This window comes from Hippoglossus hippoglossus, chromosome 15 (assembly GCF_009819705.1).
Source record: "Hippoglossus hippoglossus isolate fHipHip1 chromosome 15, fHipHip1.pri, whole genome shotgun sequence".
In the NCBI taxonomy this organism is placed as follows: domain Eukaryota; kingdom Metazoa; phylum Chordata; class Actinopteri; order Pleuronectiformes; family Pleuronectidae; genus Hippoglossus; species Hippoglossus hippoglossus.
In genome coordinates, this window is record NC_047165.1 from 6205341 (window position 1) to 6228314 (window position 22974).

The following is a 22974-nucleotide window of genomic DNA, read 5'->3' on the forward strand; positions in this document are numbered from 1 at the left end:
AATAACAGATACTAGCAGCACAGACAGTTAATGGGACCGGTGCCTTTTTCCCATTTTCATTTTTTGGCAGCAAAGGTGGCTGTGTGGCTTTAGAAAAAGGCGGAGACAGGCTGGTCATGCCGCTGCTGACAATAGTAGCCTCCCGGTTAGCCAACACACACCGGGGCTGTTTTCGCCGTTATACGCATACCAGCGTGTTTGCTAAGCTGGATGTTTTTTTATTAAATAGGCTGCGCGTCAATTTCCATTCATGCGTTTATGTCACGAAGCTCTTAAATCTACCGAGTATTTTTTTTTACATCACCATTAAAAAAAAAAAAACACACACAGGCACCAATAGATGTGCAGCAGAGAGGCAGGAAAAAGCGACTCTTTCCCATTTTTTAGTATCTCGTGCGTAAACTTCACGAGTCTGACGCCTGGCTAGCTTAACGCTCACCGTTAGCCACATGCTAAACGCGTTGTTTTCTGTATAAAAGTAAAAGTCCGCTCCTCACTTACCCGTTTTTCCTGCCCTGGTGTGTGTTTGCCGTTGAATGTGTGTGTCCGTCTATGTGTGTGTGTGTGTGTGTGTGTGGAGCCCAGCCCTGCCTCTGCCGCTGCCTCTGCCGCTGCTGCTGCAGTTCAGTCCGCGCGGCCTCCTCCGCTTCCGCTGCTCAGAGACACGCCGCTCCCACCGCGCAGCAGAGCGGCGTCAACGCGGCGGAGGCGACAAACAGGAGTACCGGTCATGACTGTCAAAATAAAAGCAAGGTGGTGACAACAGCATGCCGGGGGGGCTCCTGAGCTTAAGTGTAAATAAGTAGGCTGAGGTGGTGCACAACAATAATCTGGAGCCCATATGTAGTATAAGCAGCCTCTCTGCCCCCCTGGGCTTTTGAATAATACAGTCATTGTTACGCCTACACAAATAACTGAATCAGCAAGTAAACACATGCGTCAGTGGTGATGACTAATGCAATCATAAGTGAATGAAGCCTTTCAGCTTAATTTCTCATCATGCTTTAATAAAAGCATGAGCCAGTTTTCCAGAACAGTTTTTTAAGACTGAGATGGAAACACATTTTACTCTGGCCATGATTCTACTATATCTCATATTAACAACAAAAGACTGAAACACTGTTTTATTTGCAGGATTAGTTTAAAAAAACATCTTATCCAGTTTGTGTACAGCATATGGCATAATTAAGAGAGTTATGATATACATCATAGTGACACTTTTTTTGTTAATGTCGTTTAGATGGGGCAAATGGAACTGGAAATAAAGATTATAAGATTATTAAATTAAATTAAATAAGATGATTGTCCACTAGTGTTATCGTATGTCCGGCTATAAATGATAAACTGTAACTTTAAACTACTTCCTAATATTATGGTTAATTGGGCATGATAAAAAATAGAAAACTAAAATACAAGAGTTAATGCAAATGAGATACAAAGAAAATGCAGCACAGATGGCAGAGAGGCTGACATCACTGTGCACAGATTAGCTCAGGGGCTTACGGATGTCTTGCCCATATATGCATCTCATCTGATCCATCTTTTACTTTCGAAAGCAGATGTCGTAACTTCCTGTGTTTGGGTTTTTGCCTGTGCTGAAGCTCCTGCGTCTACACTTCCAACTGTGGACGCTTCCAACTCGACCAGAAGCCACAGGATCCCAGTGAGGGGGAACCGGGTGGGCGGGTTTCCTGCACTCACTGTCACGCTTCAGGGTCGTTTGCACGTCCCATCCTCTTTACATACAGTCCTTGGTCCCATCCACATCAGCTGAGCAGCTGGACATGGTCCTATAGTTTCTACTGACAATAAACGCAGTGCCTCCTGGAGGATGAGCTGCTCTAATGAACGAGTGCATCCAGGAGCCAAACAACTATGCAAACGATCAGATTAATTTAATGCCAGAACATAACAATATTACAGGCTATTATTATTGTTTGTTATTATTTAGTTTTAGACGGTTCATTGGTAATATTCACGTGAAGCTTCTTTAAACCTGCGCATATTAGAGAAAATAATAACTATATTAGAAATAATTATAGATTATTGATATGTGAAATCTGAAGTTTCATGAGACTGAGAAATCCACACCTGGAGAAATAAACGACTCATATGCTGCTCACTATTACATTTAAAAAACGTTTGTTATTTTGAGGGTTGGTTTAGTTTGATATATTTAACATTTTTTAAATGCTCAATAAAAACAAAATTCAAAAACCAAAAAGGTATTGTCTGGCACTGTGACGTAATGACGCCTCTCCTCCCTGTCAGCGTAAAAGCGCTCGGTTTATATATTGGAATGAGCCGCTGGGAAAGGCGGGGCGTCTGTCTCGTATTTTTTTTTAACAGTACGCTCAATACTAATAAATAAAATTATTTTTTTCTAATTTTAACTAATAAACGATTTCAACCAGATTGGTTTTAAGACTTTCATTGTGATTTTAAGGCTGAATATGTCCATTAAATACAAATAACCTAATGATTCGGGATAAGAAACATCATAAATGAGGTGATTAACCTGATTTTCCTACATTATTATATGTAACAGTTGTATGATAATTCACATAAGTGGGTAATCCTCATTTGAATGGTCGTATCTTTTTTGTATTCTGGACAACACGTCCCCTCCGGCAGGTCCGGTGACACAAATCGAGCCCCCCGCCTGTCGGTTGGAGGTGGGAGCCGGGCGGTGCGGTTGTTGGTTGTTGGCTGTGGAGGAAAAGATGGACACGCAGCGGGACGTTCGAACTTCCAAACGAAACGGCGGCGCCTGGTCGCTGCTGTCGGCCGGTTCCTCCATGGCCATGGAGGTGAAACGCAAGAAGATCCGGCAGAGTTCGTTATTCCTCCAGACAGAGGTGAGTTCCAGAGGAGAGAGAGAGAGAGAGACTGTGTGTGTTTGGTGTTTGGTTTGAATCCCGGTGACAGTTGGACGCCGGAGGGTCCGAAGTCCAACCCACGACAACAAGCGAACACGCGGTTCCTCTTCCTTTACACAGCTGCAGCTACATAAAGCTCGTTCTTCACTTTGATTTAAAACAACTAAACAAACTTTCCTCGCGTCTGTTTTAAACTATGCTCTCAAATCTGATCAAACACACACGCTGGTTTCCAGTTGAACCAGTAGTCCCCAGGGGGCGTGAGTTCTCCCATTCATCTACTTCTCCCTGCATTGTTTCTGAGCATGTGGAGAAATGATGATCTCGTCTTTTTTGCTCCAACTAATGTGTTTTCAGGCCAAAAGCACGAGACGATGCCCGAGTCTCCTGAACGACCCCGTGCACATAGCGGAGGATTTGAACTTGTTGTACATACGACAGATTTCTAAGAAGTTACAGGTGCATACGATGGTTTATAATATGGAGAAGGATGATGTTTGTTATTCTGTATTCAAGTATAAATATATAAATAGATACATAAGGAAGTAAACACAAATATATAGAACTTGAAAATAATATAGAAAACACAGAATTTTGTACATAAAACAAACATGCACATATTTCGTGCATTGTTTATTCTGTGAAATAAAACTTTTAATATCAGCAAAAAATGATACAGATATATCAGCCAATTTTTATCGGCCAGTCGATAAATCAGTCGACCTCTAGATGTTTGTATTCTTAAGACAACTGCACATGTATCTCTGAAGTTTAGTTGACGATTATGTCCAAAATCTATTTTTCATACCGAAATTGAACAATGCGATAGTTTGATTTTAGCAGAGTGAGTTTTCAAATCAGATAATATTCAACATCCTCCTTCTCCATTCAAACCACAAATTGTTAGTTAGAGCTGCCCTGACTCATTTGTTCCTGCAACCGCCGACTCATTCTTTGCACCGTGCCATTCATTCATTTCTATTTTCTGTAATTTATTGTGATTAACATTAGATTTTCTACTTAGTGTCATTTTACATGCATGTCAAATGTTAGTTGGTCAATATCAAACCAGCCAATCCACTTCTGGATTCATAATTTCTTCTCACACTCACACAAAAAGTTGCTCTTGAATAATGACGTTTGCTTCACAGGCCACACATTTTCAAACATCCACCCAGAGCTGCAACAATTCATTGATTTGTAGAAAAGTAACTGTCAAATGATTTGATAATGGATTATTTGGTAGTTTTTATGCAAAAATAAAAATTTGTGTGCATTATTTGCTGACTTGACAAAGTGATGTAACGCCTCTGATTATACAAAAAGAAAACTTTGGAGGGCAACTTCTCTCACCCTAACTCCATTTTAGCAAAATTAATATGTTCATTTTTGAACTCATCATGTCCATCTCATCCCATTCTGTTATTGCATATTCTCTGACAGTTCCAAACATCACTGGAATCTGCCGTTCTAAATTAATTTTCATTTCACTTTGACATTTCTTCTCTGTATTTTTATCTCCACGAAGAACAATAACTTACAAGAAAAGCTGGACTTCGAGGTGCGGATGCGTGAAGGGGCCTATAAGCTGCTGCTGGCCTGCAGCAAGAGAGAGCAGGTTCTTAACGCCTCCAAGAACCTACTGACCTGCAACGCCAGGATCAAGGCTTATTTCACTCAGCTGCAGAAGAAAAAAGAGGAGCAAGACATGATGGGAGCAGTCAGGGGGTAAGGACCCGGGCACTCACCAGAGCCTGACTGATTCATTAGTTGGATGACCATGTTTAGATTTTCTTTCTTTTAAGAAACTTTGAAGAGTAAAGCGAAACAGAAATAAAAAACTAAGCCTGTGTTTTGGAAGCAGGTTTAAAGTCGAAGTTCGGTTTGGTTGCGGTAAAGTCAGTATATTATTGAAACACAGATTCAAATCAGTTATAATGATGAATATGATTTTTTATTTCAGACTTTCCGATCCAGTCTCAGATGACCGTGTGCCCTGTAGCGGCACAATTGCAATGTCTGGTATGATTGCAACCCCTTAATCTGTGTTTTATTTTTTACAAAATTGATATAGAGCATTATAAACATTAAGTTTTTATAGTGTTGCTTTGCTAATAAATATTTCTCCTCTTTCTTGACGTAGGGCTGCGTATTCCCCTCATGTGGAGCGATTCACATCACTTTAACAACAGAGGGAGTAAGTTTGTCCTCGTTATGTTTCCATTCATGCCTTTTGGTTTTACTTTGCCTCGTGTGGTTTTGTGGACACCTGCTGTTCTAGCCTGTACTGTGCTCCCTCACCAGGCTCTCGTCGAGTGGCCTTGTTCTGTGTGATGCAGATCGGCTCCGAGGTGTTTGACACAGATATGGTGGTGGTGGACAGATCCGTCACTGACGTCTGCTTTGAGGGAGTCACCATCTTGTAAGTGATCTTTGTCAAACATACAACTTACTTTTGTGAAGTCTGTTCTACAGAGGTGAAAAAAACTTGTAAATTGTAGACTTATACTAATAATATGTGAATCCTATATGAATATCAGAGTATGTATTTGGATTGTTCCTTCAAACACTGACACGTCTATTGTTAGGGTTGTCACTGATCATCTTTTTCTGTTCAATGTGTTGTTTATGCCTCTTTATTCCTGTGTATTTATTTATCTAATTTCTTTATGTTGATGTTTATGTTTATCCTCTTTGCTGAAACTGAAATGTGTCTTCGCTCTCGCCACAGTAGAGAAGCAGTTCCTCAGTTTGAGCTGAAGGTGGAGCTGTGGAGTTGTGCCCTGGAGGAAGAGCTCACGATGGTGAACACGCCAAAGAAGTTTGCCAAGAAGCTCCGTAACTCCTTTGGAAAAACTGCTGGGAAGAAGCTCTGCCCCCTGCTGGAGTCTCCGGACCCTGACACCTTCCTGCAGCACAACCCCATACCCTCGTGAGTATTCTGTTTCCCCATAAAATGCACAGACTCTTTGCTCTCTGTTTAGTTGGGAACTCATTTGATTCTGACTTGTTACTGGAGTAGAGGGTGTAGTAGCTGCAGGCTCACTTAACAGGCTGGTAAATAAATCTCATTGGGTGAGGAGTGAAATCAGGGCTTAACAATAATTAAGCAACAGTTTAAAGTTTTATGGGGGAATGCTTCCATCTGTGTTTTATTTGTGTCTGACGGGGGAAAATTGTACTTTGTTGAGAACATTTAGTCTAGTAATCTGTGAAAAATGTGGTAAGTGACACATACCACATGTTCTGTGGGAGGAAAACATTGTAATCAATAGGTATTTGAATGAGGAGAGAATTCATAAAAAATCTAAAAGATGTATATTCAGACTTCAAGGCTTGAATATCAGTGTATCTTTATTATTTCATAGTTAAGATTCGAGTTGAGCGTTAATCTTTTATGTTTAAGCCCGGGAAGCCGAGAGATGACAAGAAGTCAATGCAGTAAACTTGAAAGAATGTCTTTCTTTGTTTGTGTCTCTGTGTGTGTGTGTGTGTGTGTGTGTGTGTGTCTGTGTGTGTGTACCTGTACCAGAGGAGCCAAGTACAGCCTGCTGGCCCACACCACTCTGCGTCTGCCCGAGGCTGAAGGCAGCTTCCAGTCTCACTCCCTCATTGTCCTCCAAGACGGTAAGAGACAAAGGCGTAGAAATTTAATATGTGGGGATTTGAAGGGATTATGCTTTTTAGCTCCTGGTTCAATTGAGCACTGGGGTAATAATACAATATTTTCACACCATTAAAATGGAAAGCTAAATTAAACAAAATATGTTACGATTGAAGTCGAGCTTGGATGACTTTTGTGTGAGTGATTAAAGGGATAAGACAGTTGCTCATTTTTATTCAGCGCTAATTTCCGAGGTATGAACAGTGAATCATTGGTGATCAGGTCCACAGACTTAACAATCATTATTCTTGCTACCTCCACTTGTCACAGGAAGTTGCTTAATGGCTATTGTGGGTATTTGACATTTAAATGCATGCCTTTTTTATAATGCGGGGCAAAAAGAGATTTGGATTTATCTTCTCACCACAATAACATTATTTGTAAGTACCTTTTAATGTATGTTTATTTTCTATATGTTTGGGTTTTATTGCAGCTGAGTGGTCCTCGTGGCTCCCACTGTACGGCAACCTGTGCTGCCGGTTGGTGGCCCAGCCTACCTGTATGACACAGACCATGATGAAGGGCTACCTGAGTCAGAAGGTGCGTCAACTGCTGTTATCGTAAGCATCAGCTCTAAAGCTGGTTCCAAGGTTAAATACTCACGTTCTATTGTTTCTTTCCCGGCAATTTCCAGCAAAGTGTGGGGGGATTGAACCGCTGCTGCAGTCTGTACTGCGTCCTGAGCGCTGGCTGTTTGTCCTGCTACTTCACCCCCGAGGAAATTGACGCTAAGGTTCATCCCACGCTCAACATAGCCATCAATAGGGTGAGACAAAGTCGCGAAAACTTTCTGACTTTCAAATTCCACAGTCATATTTCCTGCTCTATTATTATGTTAATGCATCAACCCAGTAGCAACTGAAGGACGCCACATATTAGAGATTCTTAAAACCGTTCGAAGTGGATTTTAAGAATTTGTAACATTCAAATCATTACAGTGCTGGAATAAGTTACACATACATGTCTGTCCTTAGCTTTTAGAAAAATAAAGGCAGAAAAGGAAGATATTAAAATCTGAAAAAAATACTTGTCTCTTTAAACTTTGAATTTAATAAAAACTGATTGAAATCTCAGCTCAGAGTGTTTCTTAACATTTGGGAAGAACCAAATTATAAACTGGCGCTGTACTCACTGAGACCCTTCTTGCATCTCTGGCATATTGCTGCTGACTTAATGTTTTTTCTGCCGTATCAGCGATGTACTTTGTTCTGCAATATCTCACATGTAGCCCTCATTTGTATTCTGGGGTAGAAAATCTCACCAATTGAAAGTTGTTTGTGTCGTTTCTACAGGACACAAGGATCCGTGTGATGGAGAAGGAGTCGGCAGGCAAAAGATCCAGGAGTATGTCTGTCATCAACCCTTCACCAGAGGGATACGAGACCGTCGTCTTTACCACTGACACCAGGGAGGAACTGGACGACTGGCTGGACGCCGTCCACCAGCACCTCTATGACCAGGGTGAGTGGGATTTTGTGTAAACATGCAGCAGATGGGTTTGCATGCATATAATACTGTAGGATTTTTTTTCTATGTGTGTGTATTTGAGAGTGTTTAAAGAGAAGGTGCAGTGTGAAGAGCATTCTGGACTGGAACGGTGACTGCACATATATTTAGCTAAACTCCGCTTAGCGCGAACAGACACTAGAGCTTTTTATCTCTGCCTCTCATGCCTGTCCTTGTTTACAATCAGGCCAGTGGCTGCACTGCTGTGACCGGCTAATGAAGATCGAGGTCGCGTCACCACGGAAACCATCACTCTTCCTCACCAAGCAGGCGGACTCTGTTTACAACGACCTCAGTGAGTAGAGTAATTGGAACGAGTGGATGAAGGGACTTAGATGAAGGTTGATAATTCACTGCTCGAAGGATTTTTTCGTTTTGCGAGTTATTCATGTATCTATTTTACATACTGATTAGAATATGGGAACATGTGCTTATGTGTCACTGTGGTATTTTATTAAATTATTTTTGTAATACATCAAGCCTGCAAAAGCCGACATTGTTTTAATGTATTGGTCTGTGTTTTAATATTTGTTCATTTTGTTTCTCGCAGGTATAAATTCCCCTGGCAAGTTTGAGAGCATCACAGATATTATCCACAACAAGATCGAGGAGACAGATGGTCACTATCTGATTGGTCATGAGGAGGAGACGGATGTCCCAAACTGGTCCACTCTGTTCAATGGATCTAATTCAGTGGTAGTGCAGAAGAGTATTCTGTCCCAGAGCAAAACCTCCACCCCCTGTTCAAGCCCAAACCACAACTCCAGCACTACACCCATCAGCAACAAGAAGCGGCGTGCCCCGCCCCCTCCTCCTGACAGGGAGCCGTATGCTCCTCCCGCCCGTCCTACCAGACCTCCCCTTCCTGCCCCTCTTCATCATCCTCATCCTCCTCCTTCATACCAGGAGAAGGAGAACTCCACCACTTACGCCTCTCAGCCGGCCACGAGATCCAAAACTGGCAGACCATCCCTGGACGCCAAGTTTTCTGCCATCATCCAGCAGCTCCAACGGAACAATGCAGGAGGAGCCGGGGCCCTCAGCCGGAAAAACGCTCCACTGGGTGTCCTCGATATTCAACCGCAAGGCCAGCCTCAGGGCCCCAGCCAGCAGCTGGAGTACCAGAGCCTCCACAGCCAGACCCCTGAAACCACAGCTGAGCCCGGTTTCGTCAGAGCCAGTCACGGCCCCGCTCCTGCACCGAGGGGCAAACTGAGGAAGTCCTTCAGAGAGAGGATGAACCTTAAACCCTTGTGACAGTGACCTCCGACCAAATCCGGATTTAACCGACTAGCGCTACCTTACAACTAATACACATATCTATAACAAGTAACTGTTGTTAGTTCTTCAAATGAGCTGGGGAACATTGGAGAAATGGGATATCTGGATATATTTGACTGGAACTTTATAGGGATACTGTGATGATATTATGGGCATTACTATTTGTGCGTTACTTAAATACTAACAGAATACTTGATCATTTTGGGGAATATGCTTATCGCCTTTATTGCCACGAGTTTTCAAAGTTGATCAAAACCAAACTGTACACTAAATATAAAGCTGGAGCCACGAGATGGAGAGCTTGACTTAGCATAACAATCAGATAGAGCTGATATAAAAATCACCTCCAAAGCTCACAAATTAACATGTTATATCTTGTTTATTTAATCTGTATTGAAAAAGGACCAAGTTACAGTTTTGTGGGAGATTAAGTGCCAGACTCTCTCTTGGCTGAGAGCGGTTCAGCCTTGTCATCACCAGAAAACCCAAACTGTCTAACACATTCCAGCAAGTCACTGTTCTCTGCCAAGAACAGTATTGTATATAAATGCCTTAAAACCACAGCTGATAATTTGAACACTTTTGTTTTTTGTAAAGATTAAACGAACAAGATATCACTTGTTAAACACTGAGCTTTAGAGGTGCTGGAAGGTGGTTTGGTTACTTTTGAAGGTCTTTGTGCTAAAGTAAGCGTTCCAGCTTCATTTTGAGCAGATGCATATCAGAGGGGATCAGCTTATTTCTCAAAATGTCAAACTACTGCTATAACCTAAAGGGAGGGGGAGTGACGTCCCCACCACGTCCATCACGACAACACAAATCCCAGTTGACGCCTCATATCGCAATATCGATATTGTATCGATACAGCTCCACTCTCTGTTTATACACTTTCTCATGTGCAGCTTAACCACACAGATAAAATTGGAAGCCGTATATGTTGGCTTGAGCACCGGCATCATCAATCCCACTAAAATGGGAAAGGCTTATTTCTCAGCTCCGCCACTGGAACACGGGCCCAAGAAAGAGTCTTTGCAAAAGCACTCAAATTGGAATTGATCCACTGGCCAACTGTGGAGGAGTCATTCCTTTTGGAACTATTGACTTATTCCACTTACTGTGACGACTTTATGACCACTATAGCCCATTTCAAGGGAACAGGATTTTAGGAGCAATTGCGAGCACTAATGTGACTTCTCCATTTCCCAGCGGTCTTAATAATGGAGTGACCTTGGTTTTCTGTAGCCACACAGTGTGTCCAACGTAATTTAACACCGCAGCCCAAAAAATGCTCTGAACTTAATTGAGCAAATGAGTATTTTTGAGTGGCTGAAATAACGAACGCCCTTGTGTCTTTTTTACATATCCAAAACTGCCTGCCACTAAATATTTGAACCACTTAAATTATCATGTGTTGAAGAATTGGCTTCATAATTAAATGCAGTGTACAAAACATTCGCTTTAGCTAGTTTCTCTTGAAATTGCCTGGGCAGATAAAGCAGCGTGATGAATGCTACAGTCCAATTTTTTTTTCCTTTTTATCTCACCCTCGAAATTCTGTTTAATCAAAAGGGAGAGATGCAAATCTGGGGAGAGGCAGATTACAGGAGGATTTAGTTTAAGCCTTGAAAGAATAGAGAATGGATTGTACAAAGGGGGACGCAGCTCAATATTAGAGGTGCATTTAAATGTCTCCTGTGCTTGGTTAAATTAGTCACTTTGATGCTAAATTCTTTATAACTGGAAAAATCAAGGGGAAAATTGCAGATAAATCCTCACAGCTTTTGTTTTTTACTGATGCGGTTATAGCTGAAATCATCACAACAATAATATTAACCTGCATCTCAGCTTTGCATTTACTTAGAATAAAGCCAGAGGAAAAACAATACATTTCATGTCGGTATATAACTGACTCTTACTGTGAAAACGTACATTTACCTGTGTAGCCCTCATTAACACCAGCGATGGAAAAGTTTCTCCTCTTGACATCGGGGTCGAGGGAGAGCAGGTGATCTAATGAGAAGTAAAACGTACAACTGCTTTGTGATTTAACAAGGTCGGAACATTCTCACTTTAATCCTTAGCTAAACTAATGAGCCAAATTTATGTTTTAAAAGTCTTTTCATTTCTTAATTACACAACAGCAATATCAACAGTAGCAGCCATTAGCATTGTTTATGTTCTACAATTCCTTCTTTATAGGATAATAGTTCCCTGTCATCTCAATTTGACTTTTAAGCACATTAATTATTTAGACTTTAAGTGGATCGGTTCTTATGTACTAGAGAAGCAGTGATGTATATTAACCTTGTCTCTTTTGCAGTATAATTTGTGACTAGTGCAATGTTAAGTACTGTAGTTATTTTTCCTTCCTCTAAAGGTGCAACTTCTCTTCTCTCTGTTCACACTTGTCTCGGAACCTAACTGTATTTTTCTTAAATATTGCTGATCTGCAATAAAACAGCCGACATTCTACCCCTGGTGAGGCTGCTTTATTTTTGCTGAGCTTGGAAGTATTACTGAATATTTTTCATGCTAAAGGTTTACCAAGGGGTGGCAATAAAAGTCAAAGCATTGCTTTTATTGCAGCCCAACACACGTCCCATAGAGATACAGGCACTAGCACATTTTTTTTCCCGGACTGCAGCAAATACTGGAGAGGCTTCTCTGGCTTTGAGCCCAGAAGTGGCCTGTTGTGAAGATTAAGGCAGATGGAATCTCATAGCCAGATAATGGTATTACAATAATAAAACCCCATTCACACTGCATTTACTCTGAAAAAAAAAAAAAAAGAACATTACATTGCTGTTAGTACACTGGCATTAAATATCAGTTTATTCAGCCCTTGCTCTTTATCTGCAGTTCATTTAAAGAACACAGCCGAGGAAACGTGCATAGATAGTAAAATATTTTAATTAAATATACAGGAGGTCATATACAAAATGTCTATTTTTTCTTTTGCTCGCCAGCTGGGTGATTGGTAAACAGATGGCTACTGTATCAAAAACACTTTCAGGATGCACATTAATGGAAACAACATGGAGGAAAGAAAAGTGAAACGACAACAAATAAAAAAAACAAAATAAAAAATAAAAGAGTATCCTAATTCTTAAACTGTAGTGTTGGTTTAAATCTAACATGATCACGGTGACCTTGAAACAGAGCAAACAAGGACACAGCTAGATTGTGTAACCGACTTTTATACTGTTTTTTTAATACTATTTACAGATTATAACAGTTTATATGATAACAACCACGCGATATTATCTACAGTGCTATTTACACAGAAAATAAGACGAGAGAGGGGTTGTTGTGAATTGATCCCGCATGAATGTTCTGTACAGGAGCCGGCGCTGACGCCAGTTCTACCTACACACAGCAATGTACAGTACTTAATCAGAAATGAATGTCTTTAAGTATTCAGTAAAACTTTACACATCCACATTTACAGCTTCTTTTTTTCCCCGCTTCCTTTGAAACTCCAGACATGTTCACTGTGGATTTTCGACTATCCTGGATTGCAATAATAGTGGTTGTAAAAAGCCAGAGCAGGTGTCGTCTTGCTGCCCCAGGCGATGGAGCGCGGGAGGCATACTTTATGGAGTCTGGTACCTTTTCAGAGAACACATACAGCACACATGCCCTGTGGATGCCTGACATGTGTCAATAGTAACTATGGGAAAATCTTTTCAGGTTCTTTCTATAATTGGCTACCTGGCGCAGTTAAGCGAAGTGAATAGATTCATTTGAAAGCACAAAAACTAACCATTAGGTTAATGCATACCTATAAATTCTGTGCCAGACCAATCAAGTCTGGTGTCTGATAGTCACGTGTGCCATATAGTTTCTGTATGAACGTCTGTGTGCTGCGTTTCAGACGAGAGCGACAGTATTATTTATATTCCTACCCTGCTACAGAAGATAAACCTTAACAACTGTAGTGCTAACTCTAATCCAAGACTGCGAAAGGCACAGATATTTGCAAAGCAATAATATCCTAAGTGACAACATTCCCGTTAAATCATACAGCGAGTCTTTTTTAGCACGTTGAGCTTGTTCGCACAGGGGTGGGGGGGGAAGGGTTTTTTTCAAGTCAAGAACAAAAAAGATGAAATGCTGATTTTCTTGTGGTGAGCATTCCACAGCAGATGGCTGCATCATTATGCTGGTCCTACAGACACAAACAGGCTGCTACACTCTACTCATCACAGGCGTTTTGGGGGTCAAACTACTTTCCCTTAAGAAAGTAAGAATTAAAATGGCTTTTCATTAACGAACAAAAAATAAAACATTCGTGATTTGTCACCAGATCCGACACGACGACTGCTTCTGCTGCATCGGAACTGAAATAGATAACGAATAATAACCTGAACTGTGTAAAAAAAAACAAAAGCGTATACAGTACATCTGTCATACACAGCACCTCTGAATGTTAAGATGAATCTATCTCGTGTTGCGCAGCGCTGCAGTGACTTTTAACGTCTATTCCTAAGGATTCCAGGTGGATTTTACTGTGGCACAAAGAGGCAACAGCTTTCAGCGTGGAGACATGTAAACAGATACAACACCACAGGCTGCCTAAAGTGTAGTAATGCGTCAAACAGCTGTCGCACATTGTTTTCGCGAGGGTGAACCCACCCCGAGTTATATAAAGAATTTCATTTACGTCGTCATGTTACTTGTAGTGTTTGTAAGCAACAAAGTTTAGCCCTCAGACGCAGTAAACAAATGGCTTTTCTCTGTTGCCCTCCACTTCTCACACATCCAGAGCAACGACCTGACTCACGGTGACTTCGAGTGACGAACTGATTTGTGGGCACATACACATGAGCATTGTGCAAATAAGGATACAACAACAAAAAACAGATACAGTAAGTGGTGATAAAAAAAACAAAGTAACGAACAGTGCAACGTATATAAACAAATGCATATACAAATAAAAAAAGGAAATGGAATAGTCAGTCTGCCCGACTGACGAGTGTATCCGTCTGTTATCAGCCAAAGTTTATAATCAGTGTTTTCCTTCGGCTGAGCCACAATCCCCGAGCAAAGAGACAGACAGACAAAAACAAGCTGAAAAAGTTTCTACGGAGAAGGAAGGAGAGAGAAAAACTCTCCCCCCCCCCTCTCCCTCACAGTCTGGTGCTGGGGTGTACCGAGGACAGCTGAGGTGGTGCTAGGGTGGAGAGGGGGTACAGGTGGTGCAACAGGTCCCCATATAGTGCTGCACCACCCGGGTGCCGGTAGAAGTGGTGCGGGCTGGGGCTGGAGGCCAACAGCTGCCTGTGGAGCATCATGGGGTGGAAGGCTAACGAGGGCATGAGGGGAGAGACGGCCGACTGGCTCTTCAGGTACTGCAGGCCCGGGTGATGCTGGAGCCCGTCCTGCGTTCCCTGTGACACCAGGCTGCCGTGCGGGTACAGGCCGCCGTAGATGTGTGCGGCAAGGCCTGGGGGGAAGGCGGTCGCCAGGTGGCCCTCGGGGAGATGGTTGTTGAGGTGAACAGCGTGGGCTGGCTCAGCTGGTTTCAGCTCCTCTGGGTCACTGCGTCGGATTGAGCAGGCGGGGTGGATTGGCGTCACCACTCGGACTTTCCTCTCTGGGACTTCCTCGTTATCGGGCTCCGCTAGGCTCCGCTTGCTGGGTCGAATGGAGATGGTGAGGGGCGAATCGCTCGAGGATTTGGGGCTGGGGAATGGCTGCGACGACTCTGCTGAGCTCTGTTTGGGAGAAGAGATTGTCATAGGGGGAACCCTGCAGGCCTTAGGGTGGGAGTCCAACCCCTGGTGCATGATAGGATACGGTAGGCTGCAGAAGGAGGGCTTGGAGAAGGAGGACAACCTCTGAGAGAGAGGTTTAGAAATTGTGAAGTCTCTGGGCTCATCGTCAGCCTCTCTACTATCCCCATGTGTTTGTGTCCTGTCACTGTAGTGAGACCTGTAGGCCAGGCCCTCTTGCTCCAGGGCGCCACAGACGAAGCCCTGGCCTCCTTCCCGCTCCCTGGTGTAGTGCTCTCTCCGCTCTCCGTTGGCAAAGCTGACCATCCTCTCCTGACTCAGACAGTTCTCAGTCTGCCTGTACAGACTGTGGAGGTGAGGGGAGGAGTAGCAGTCGCCTACGTAGCTCCGTGCCTGAGCGGCTGGGCTTTGGAGTAGCTTCTCCCCGGACTCCACGCTGTCCTGGGCATGGGTTCGGGGGAGATAGGGCTGCCACGGCGGAGTGACTTGAGGCTGAAGGTGATGGCTCGTCCGACAGCTGAATGTCTCTGAAAGCTCCCCGACAGCGCTCCTGTCTGACGCGGCTTGTTGTTGGGGCTTGCTGCTCTGGGCGTGCTGAATGACCGATGGCCTGAATATGGGCGCTACCTCCGATATGGCGTCTGACACGCACCCGTGCCGCTGTCCTACCACCTCCTCCTCAACCTTCCTCTTCTCCTTGTCCCGGTCTGCCACTGGTATGACAGGGAGCGAGGACGCAACTGTTGGAGGCTGAAGAGAAGGAGACGTAAAGGAGAAGGGGTTGGACTCGCACACTTGGGAAAGGAGCTTCTTTTTAGCCAAAGGCGACATGACCCCCTGACTGGCTTTGCAGTAGGCAGCCGTCTGTGCAGGGCTTTGGGAAGACTCCTTCTTATTGACCCCATAGTCTTCTTTCTCTGGGAAGGAGTCTGTGCTCAAGTCTATACACTGTCTGTCCGCCTGCTTACACATGGGCAACACCTTCCCCACTCTCCCACCGTGACTCTCTATAGAGTCTTTGACCCTGGAGGAGGACTCGGGCAGAGCAACGTGTCCAGCTGATTTGTTCTGATCCCAGCGGTGAGGCAGGTACGGGGTTTTAGGAATGAAATGCCCTTCAGTTTGCTGTTCACAGGTCAGTTTTGCTTGCAGGGCCTCAGTGATTTGCCTCCATTCAGGATGGGGACCAGGCCCCAAGTGGAGGGGAAGGCTAGGGTGCGGTGCTCTGCAGTCTGGCTCTTTGGGGCAAAGTGATGATGGCTGCTCCACTGCCAGAGACTCCTCTTTCTTCAGAGTGACATGTAACTCCTCCTCCTCGATTAGAATCGGCTCATCTCTCAGAGATGACTCCTGTTTTACGGCTGCGGACAGTTCCTGATCCTCCTCTTTCTCATCCGAGTCCTGTGTGCAGAAAAATACAGGTTACCACCACCTCAATATGTTACTATTATTCTGCTATTTGGAAAAACCCGACAAGAATTCAAGACAGAGGGTGAAGGACTTATGACGCCGTTCAGACCTGATACTAACATCCGTCCTGAGTGATCCAGTCAGATTGTTTTACTCTTCTCCGTGTCCATACGTCGATTAATTTGTAGCCATCACCACAATATCAACATTGATCAACACATAATGATACGTTTCTTTCTTCATAGCTGCACACATTCATTCACTTAGTCCCCCCGCTCTTTGTAATTGGACACGTCAACAACATAATTCGGTCTGTGCGAACACAAATGACAAGTGTTCATTTGAATGTAAGGAGACAGATTGAGGATGCATTTGGATCTCTAAGGACTGACATTAATACCAGGCGGGGCGGCCTATGAGAGAGCACAGAGCTATGAATCCCGATGAGGCAACAGTTGTTCAGACGCCTCTGACTGACCTGTGATTGTTCTTGGCTGTTCACCGTCTCCCCTCTGTCCTTTCTACTCCCCAGCTTGGGATTGCTGGAGCCTTTCAATTTCTTGGCCCCCACTGCTTTGGCTTTGGGTCCCGAGGCCTTCTCTTGGCTGACCTCCTGCTTCCTGGGTTTGGCCAAGGGGAGGGGCTTGTCCTGCTCGCCGTTAATCTCCCTCTCGTAAGGGAGGAGGAGCCTGAGGAAGAATGCAGGCACAGCAATGCAGGTGAGTCTGTGCCGTGGTCATGTCACGTCATGCTCATAAGGAACTGTTAAAATATTATACATCACACAAACAAAAGGAACTAATTTAGATTGAAAAATAACAAAAACTCCACATGTGGACATGTTAACATGGAGGGAAAGCACCTTACATTTTTTCTACCACAGTTTAATTGAGAGTAATAATAAACCACACAAGGAGCATGTTTTGTTGTTGAATAGAGAGAAACAGAATGAGCTGCAGCTTTGCCACAGGCACACAGTGTAACCAATACAGTGCTTTAAAAACCTCCTCCTTTTAATACCTGGCAAGCATTAACAATCCTGTTGTAATTAAACCAGGTTAGGGGAAATCCAGTTTCAGATGAGTGCCAGAGTGTGTGTGTGTGTGTGTGTGTGTGTGTGTGTGTGTGTGTGTGTGTACGTGAGTGAGAGAGAATGTGAATAACCAGTTATCTCCTGCTGAGATGGATCACATTTGGTATTAGTTTAACCTTGAGAAAAGTGTGTGTGTGTGTGACTAACGTGCGGGAATGAGAAGGAGGAACAATGTCTGGAAGAAGTGAAACTGTTTAAATGAACTTCATACAATGTGAAATCTAATTTAATAAACTAATATGAACAGGACAGAAGATCTTACAGTGGTAACAGTAATAAAGTGTTTGAGCTGTAACACCACAGCTCCAGTTTTTAACACGCTGCCAGGATATCGCTGCTTACGCTCCAACTTAATTAAGTCCATACTAAGTGACAAAGAACGTTCTGCAGAAAAACCATTCAACTATTTTTGACTTCTGTTATTTCTCCCCTGAATCCTTCCCAAGTCAATTTTCCGTATCTGATGTCATAACTAATGGGAGCATTAAGATCTGGATAGCATAACAATACCCATGTGTAAAATAATGACATGAAGAAACCAGCAGGGGAAACTTTTAGACTTTTATTGCTCAGAAAAAGAAAATGGAAATTGGCATTAGACCAGAAACAAGAAACGTTGTGGAAGAGGAAACCGAGACAACTGAAAAACTACAACGCTCTAAACTTCAATAAGCTCCTCTGAAAATCTCTCCAGCTCCTCTGTCAGGTTTTCTACAATAACAATCCATAAAAGCCAGGCAGAAACATGACTTTCTCAGTCAGGAGAGAAAATAAGGTCTTCTCGTGTAACGACAAGAGATGGTTGCACTATTCCTTTTAAGGGACATGGCGGTAAAACAAACAATGAATCAAGAGCTGTTTCGCCTCCTCTTCAAAAGGAAGAAAGAAAAAAAAAAAGCCTCGGAGAGTTCAAGAGGCTCTGTGGGATTTTTTGTTATTTTTCCTCTGAACAAAAACGCTGGCAGGGAAAGCGGTGAAACTACATTTCATACAGCTGGTCTGGCACCAGGCCCCAGGCCAAGAAAGGAAATGTACTATTAAATGTGACTTATTGGAAAGACGGAGAGCAAAGGGGTTGTGAAAGAGAAGAGGGGCGGGTGGGAGAGCGAAAAAGGAAAAAGAAAAACAGAGGGAGCGAGAGAGAGGGGATAATGACATGTTAATAAAGAGCACAAATGACTCGGAATGAAGAGAAACACGCAGTCGTTTTAAACTTCAACATGGCAGCAGAGGAATTCATTAGAAATAGGGACCTGGTTCTCAGGCTGTCAATAATTACATGAAATATTTCACCATTAGAAATAAAAAAAAACCAACTAAATATGTATTCAACATGTAACCGACTTTACTATTAGTGATCAAAGAGCTAGAAAAGTGGCACATACACTTTATAGCAGGGTGCAGTGTTGACTGTGTGAGTGATCTGTGGGAAAGCGATGGCTGCCTTGGCCTGGGTCAACTTTATGGAATGTCAATATGGGGTGGGGGGGGGGGGGGGGGGGGGGGGGGGGGGGGGGGGGGGGGGGGGGGGGGGGGGGGGGGGGGGGGGGGGGGGGGGGGGGGGGGGGGGGGGGGGGGGGGGGGGGGGGGGGGGGGGGGGGGGGCGGGGGGGGGGGGGGGGGGGGGGGGGGCGGGCAGGCAGATAATGTAAGAGCTGAGCCCGGGAAATTACTGGAGCCTTAAATAGTTCCAAATGGAAAGGCTCAGATATGCTGTGTCGGCAGGAAACCCTAAAAAATCTGTCTCAGGAAGTTCCCTGCATTGTCACAATTATTTGCGTTGTTACGTTTAATTAACACAAGAAGACCTAACAAAAAAAAAAAATAAACCTGCAGGCTCTTAAATGCCATGATTAATTCTTTCTGCTGCCATTAAACCTTTTATGCTTTTATGTAATGTCCCACAATGGGCTGAATAAGTAAAGAAGTTCAGGCGACTGGGGGCGTGTCGCTCATTTATCCGATTTTTAACTCCACGATAAAGAAGAAAGAAACAGATTCATGATCGTGTAATATAGCACTCACGATACAATACCACTTATATAAGTAGCAATTTCCTCCGAGGAAGAGGTCGAGCTTGGCAGCCACTGCATCGGCTGAGAGTGGGCCAGGTGCAGTTAATGACAAATGCCACCAGGGGGCACGTGCTGCACTGAGAGATTCCAGGAAAAGAATTTCATTAAGGCAGGAGAGGCAACATTTTTATGAGGTCAATAAATACTTAACTTCCTCTCATGCCAATTTATCACCCGCCTTTTGTTTAAGCAGCCGTTTTCCATGTTGATAACAAGCCACTAAAATATGCAGCAGAGAGATTAAGCGTTGAAGAGGCAGAGACAGAAGATGCCTCATTTTAATTCAGCTGAAAATGACTGCTTATTATAATCTATCTATCTATCTATCTATTTCTCTCCAAGTCTGTCTATCTCTCTATTTCTCTAAATCTATCACTCTATATCTATCTATCTCTCCATTTCTATCTATCTATCTATCTATCTATCTATCTATCTATCATCTCTCTATCTCTATCTATCTAACTCATTACATACTCATTTACAGTACTTAGTATTTAGGTATGAGCTGAAGTATAGTATATATATGTGTTTATGATATTTGAACACAACATTTCAAAAATCATTATTGTATTTCATGTATTTCCATACTGTAATAATCATACTACAGTCATTCTGTCGTTGCCTTTGAAATAATACAATGCACACAGAGCACCTCCCCCTCCCCCCCATAAAACAGACAACTTGGCGAAAACAAGGTGACTTTACCAGCAATGTGCTGCTCTCATCTCGTCTGAGTTTTGTGTTACAGGAACAAGCAGCGTGCTCCAATCCCAGAAATGCCTAAGTCACCAAATCAGTGGAAAAAGCCTGCGGGCTGTTCCATTTCAACAATTTCCCTCCCGTCCATGCTGAAATTAATTTTAGCTGGTGTTGTGTTAAGATCACAAGAGCTGCTTCATGCGTTAAAAAAAAAAAAAAAAAGGGGAAAAGAAACTATTTAAAGAGCTGGTGGACGAGCCCCGGGGGCTGGAGACAGATTTGTAGGAGAGAAAATGACTTACTTTTACAAGCCTGTGAGGGGAAAGAGAATACTATAAAAAACGATAAAAATCAAATCTTTATCACGTCTTAATGCAATGATTAGGCATCATCAGCACGAGGAGAAAACAATCACTGCTGCGGAGAGAGAGAGAGAGGGAGAGGGAGAGGGAGGGGGGTGGAGAACGGAGGGAGAGAGGATGCCAGCGGAGGGATAAACAGACATTGTAGCCGGTCCCTCTGCTTTGGATTCATGCCTCAAAGCCCCTCTTTTGTCTGGAAGCCAAACCACTTGAGGTGACCCTCATTCATGCAGTTAAAACAGGAGGGCAGCGCAGGAATGTATGAAAAACTTAAGTCCTTTGTCAAGTCTGAAAATACCAGATTTAAAATGACCTCTACTGTTCCCCCGGGGTTTGCTCTCATTAGCTGCTGCTGCAAGTGGCAGTCTGTGGTAAACGCTCGCTACAGCAGGTGTGGGCCAAGAGTACCAACTGTTTAAAATACATGTGTACTTATACAACTCGTAACCTTTCCGTCACTTGAGTATTAAATATCCAGCATGTTTACTCTTAAAGTGGAAGGAGATCTCTGCAGGAATCCATTTAATTCGCCGCTAATTTGAACTACTTATTAATCTCAGCAGGCTTGAATGGATTCTCATACAGCTGATTGTCACACGTCGGTGCTGTCGATGGGGGAAGGAAACCTTGGACCCTCTGATTGAATACCGAGCATTAAGAGCTCACTACATATTGTGATTTGTTAAGAATGAGGACTTTTGTCTTGGGGGAAACTTTCTTGCTCTCAGGATTAAAATAGCTGCCTGCTATTCTAGTGTAAAGAACATGAAGCTCTTTGGCAGCGTTCCCACTGAAGCTGGAGTCCACATTCAGCACATGCACAAAGACGTCAGCTGTGGCTTTTTAGGCGTAAAACATGTTGAGACATAGTGTTAAGGAATGCTGACAGGAATTATACAGTGATGGTGTCATACTGCAACTTCTGTCTCTCTGCTCCAAGACTTTATTAATGGATTTTGAAATATTCTGTATATTTTGTTAAAACCTGTCCTTGTTTCAACCACTGGGAATAAAAAGCTCAGGGGTATATTGAGGTGATACTCCCCTCCCCGTGCAGCTACTCTCAATGCATTCCAATGATACCCTTTAGAGCGAGCATCACTAAAGGCAAGCTGAAGTGTAATGCATTACACCTGATGTGTCTGCAATACAGCAAGGGCAAAGCAGAGGGATGCAAAGTACTGAGCGTCTCACAGAATAAAACACAACAATAATAAACAAGTCTATCCCCCGTGATGAAATCTGATCTCTATCCTATTATGACTCTCAGTGCGGGGGGGGGGGGGGGGGGGGGGGGTCTGGCTCGAGATTACTGATAATTACGAGCAACAAATGTATTTTATATCTGGAGAGTGAGCACGCGGAGGAGCATCGACACCGGGAGGGAATGAATAAAAGGCGGAATCAATAAAACATCCCGTCGACTAAAATTGGAACAGGCGTGCATCTGTCTTTAAAGACACACAAATCTGCATGATCTGAGCCGGGGAGGATTTCACAGGGCCTCCGACTCGGCGCGCGACACATCTGGAAAAAAAACTGTCAAAACACTTTAAAAGATGAAATTATTGAAATCCGAAAAAAGAAAAAAAAAAGAAACCCTCCGCGCTCCCTGCTATTGCCCAAAACCTCCTAGTTTTTTAAATAGCAAATTATTCTAAATTGCTTCTCTGTTGCCATGGATACCCCCCCCTCCCTCCCTCCCTCCCTCCTCCTCCTCCTACCCCTCCCGCCCCAATACCAATCCCATTGTGCAATTACATTAGGCTGCCAAGGCACGGTGAGGTATTAAAAATCTGTAAGAGGCAGAAATGAAGGGAGATAGTGAAATGTGATGTTTCTGTAACAAGAGATCACGTAGGAAACCGGGAAGATTAAATATGTAGGAGCTGTTAAAAGGCGCTGACCTGTATAATGAAAGAAACAGCATGAAGTGCAAGGCAGGGAGTGGGTGAGACAGGGAGGGAGAGAGAGGGAGGGAGGGAAGAGGAGAGAGAGAGGGGGGGCGCAGAGAAAATGGCACAGCACAGAAGCAAAAGGCAGTCTATTTCAAGGTTATTGATGCCATCTTTTTCATGACCTCATTTTTAATTCAGAGCGCCGGGCCCTGACAGCTAATCTCGGGAAACGGTTTAAATAAATATCATTAAAGCTTCCCCATAGCTGCGGCGGCAGACCTTGGCTTGGACGTTTCTACATTGATTTTCCCCCCTTGCACACTAATGAACGCCGCTCTGTGACTAAACAACAGTAACGTTGGAAATGACAATT

General features: G+C 43.5%; 3 protein-coding genes across 9 annotated transcripts in view; 1 reads left to right on the plus strand and 2 right to left on the minus strand.

Annotated features, from left to right (window-relative positions):
- The window catches only part of cep170aa (centrosomal protein 170Aa), a 36355-nt gene extending 35495 nt beyond the window's left edge, over nt 1-860 (minus strand). For 6 of the 7 annotated variants that reach the window (XM_034608152.1, XM_034608155.1, XM_034608151.1 and 3 more), the window contains exon 1: nt 502-860. The gene's annotated coding sequence lies outside the window, so the exon portion shown is untranslated. The remainder of the gene's footprint in view (nt 1-501) is intronic. The other variant, XM_034608154.1, reaches the window with a different exon arrangement.
- Nucleotides 861-1595: 735 nt separating this feature from the next.
- rtkn2a (rhotekin 2a) lies at nt 1596-10780 on the plus strand. Its single transcript, XM_034608171.1, has 12 exons — nt 1596-2858; nt 4408-4607; nt 4843-4901; nt 5023-5076; nt 5184-5301; nt 5611-5811; nt 6412-6506; nt 6977-7083; nt 7178-7309; nt 7836-8004; nt 8237-8344; nt 8600-10780. Exons 1-12 carry the CDS (start codon nt 2724-2726, stop codon nt 9304-9306), a joined length of 2085 nt encoding a protein of 694 aa, XP_034464062.1. The 5' UTR covers nt 1596-2723; the 3' UTR covers nt 9307-10780.
- Nucleotides 10781-12222: 1442 nt separating this feature from the next.
- arid5b (AT-rich interaction domain 5B) overlaps nt 12223-22974 on the minus strand; it is a 79017-nt gene continuing 68265 nt past the window's right edge. The window contains exons 8-9 of the mRNA XM_034608167.1: nt 16954-17164; nt 12223-16466 (exon numbers count right to left, since the gene is read on the minus strand). Coding sequence (XP_034464058.1) covers nt 14460-16466; nt 16954-17164 — 2218 coding nt within the window. The 3' untranslated portion in view covers nt 12223-14459. The remainder of the gene's footprint in view (nt 16467-16953; nt 17165-22974) is intronic.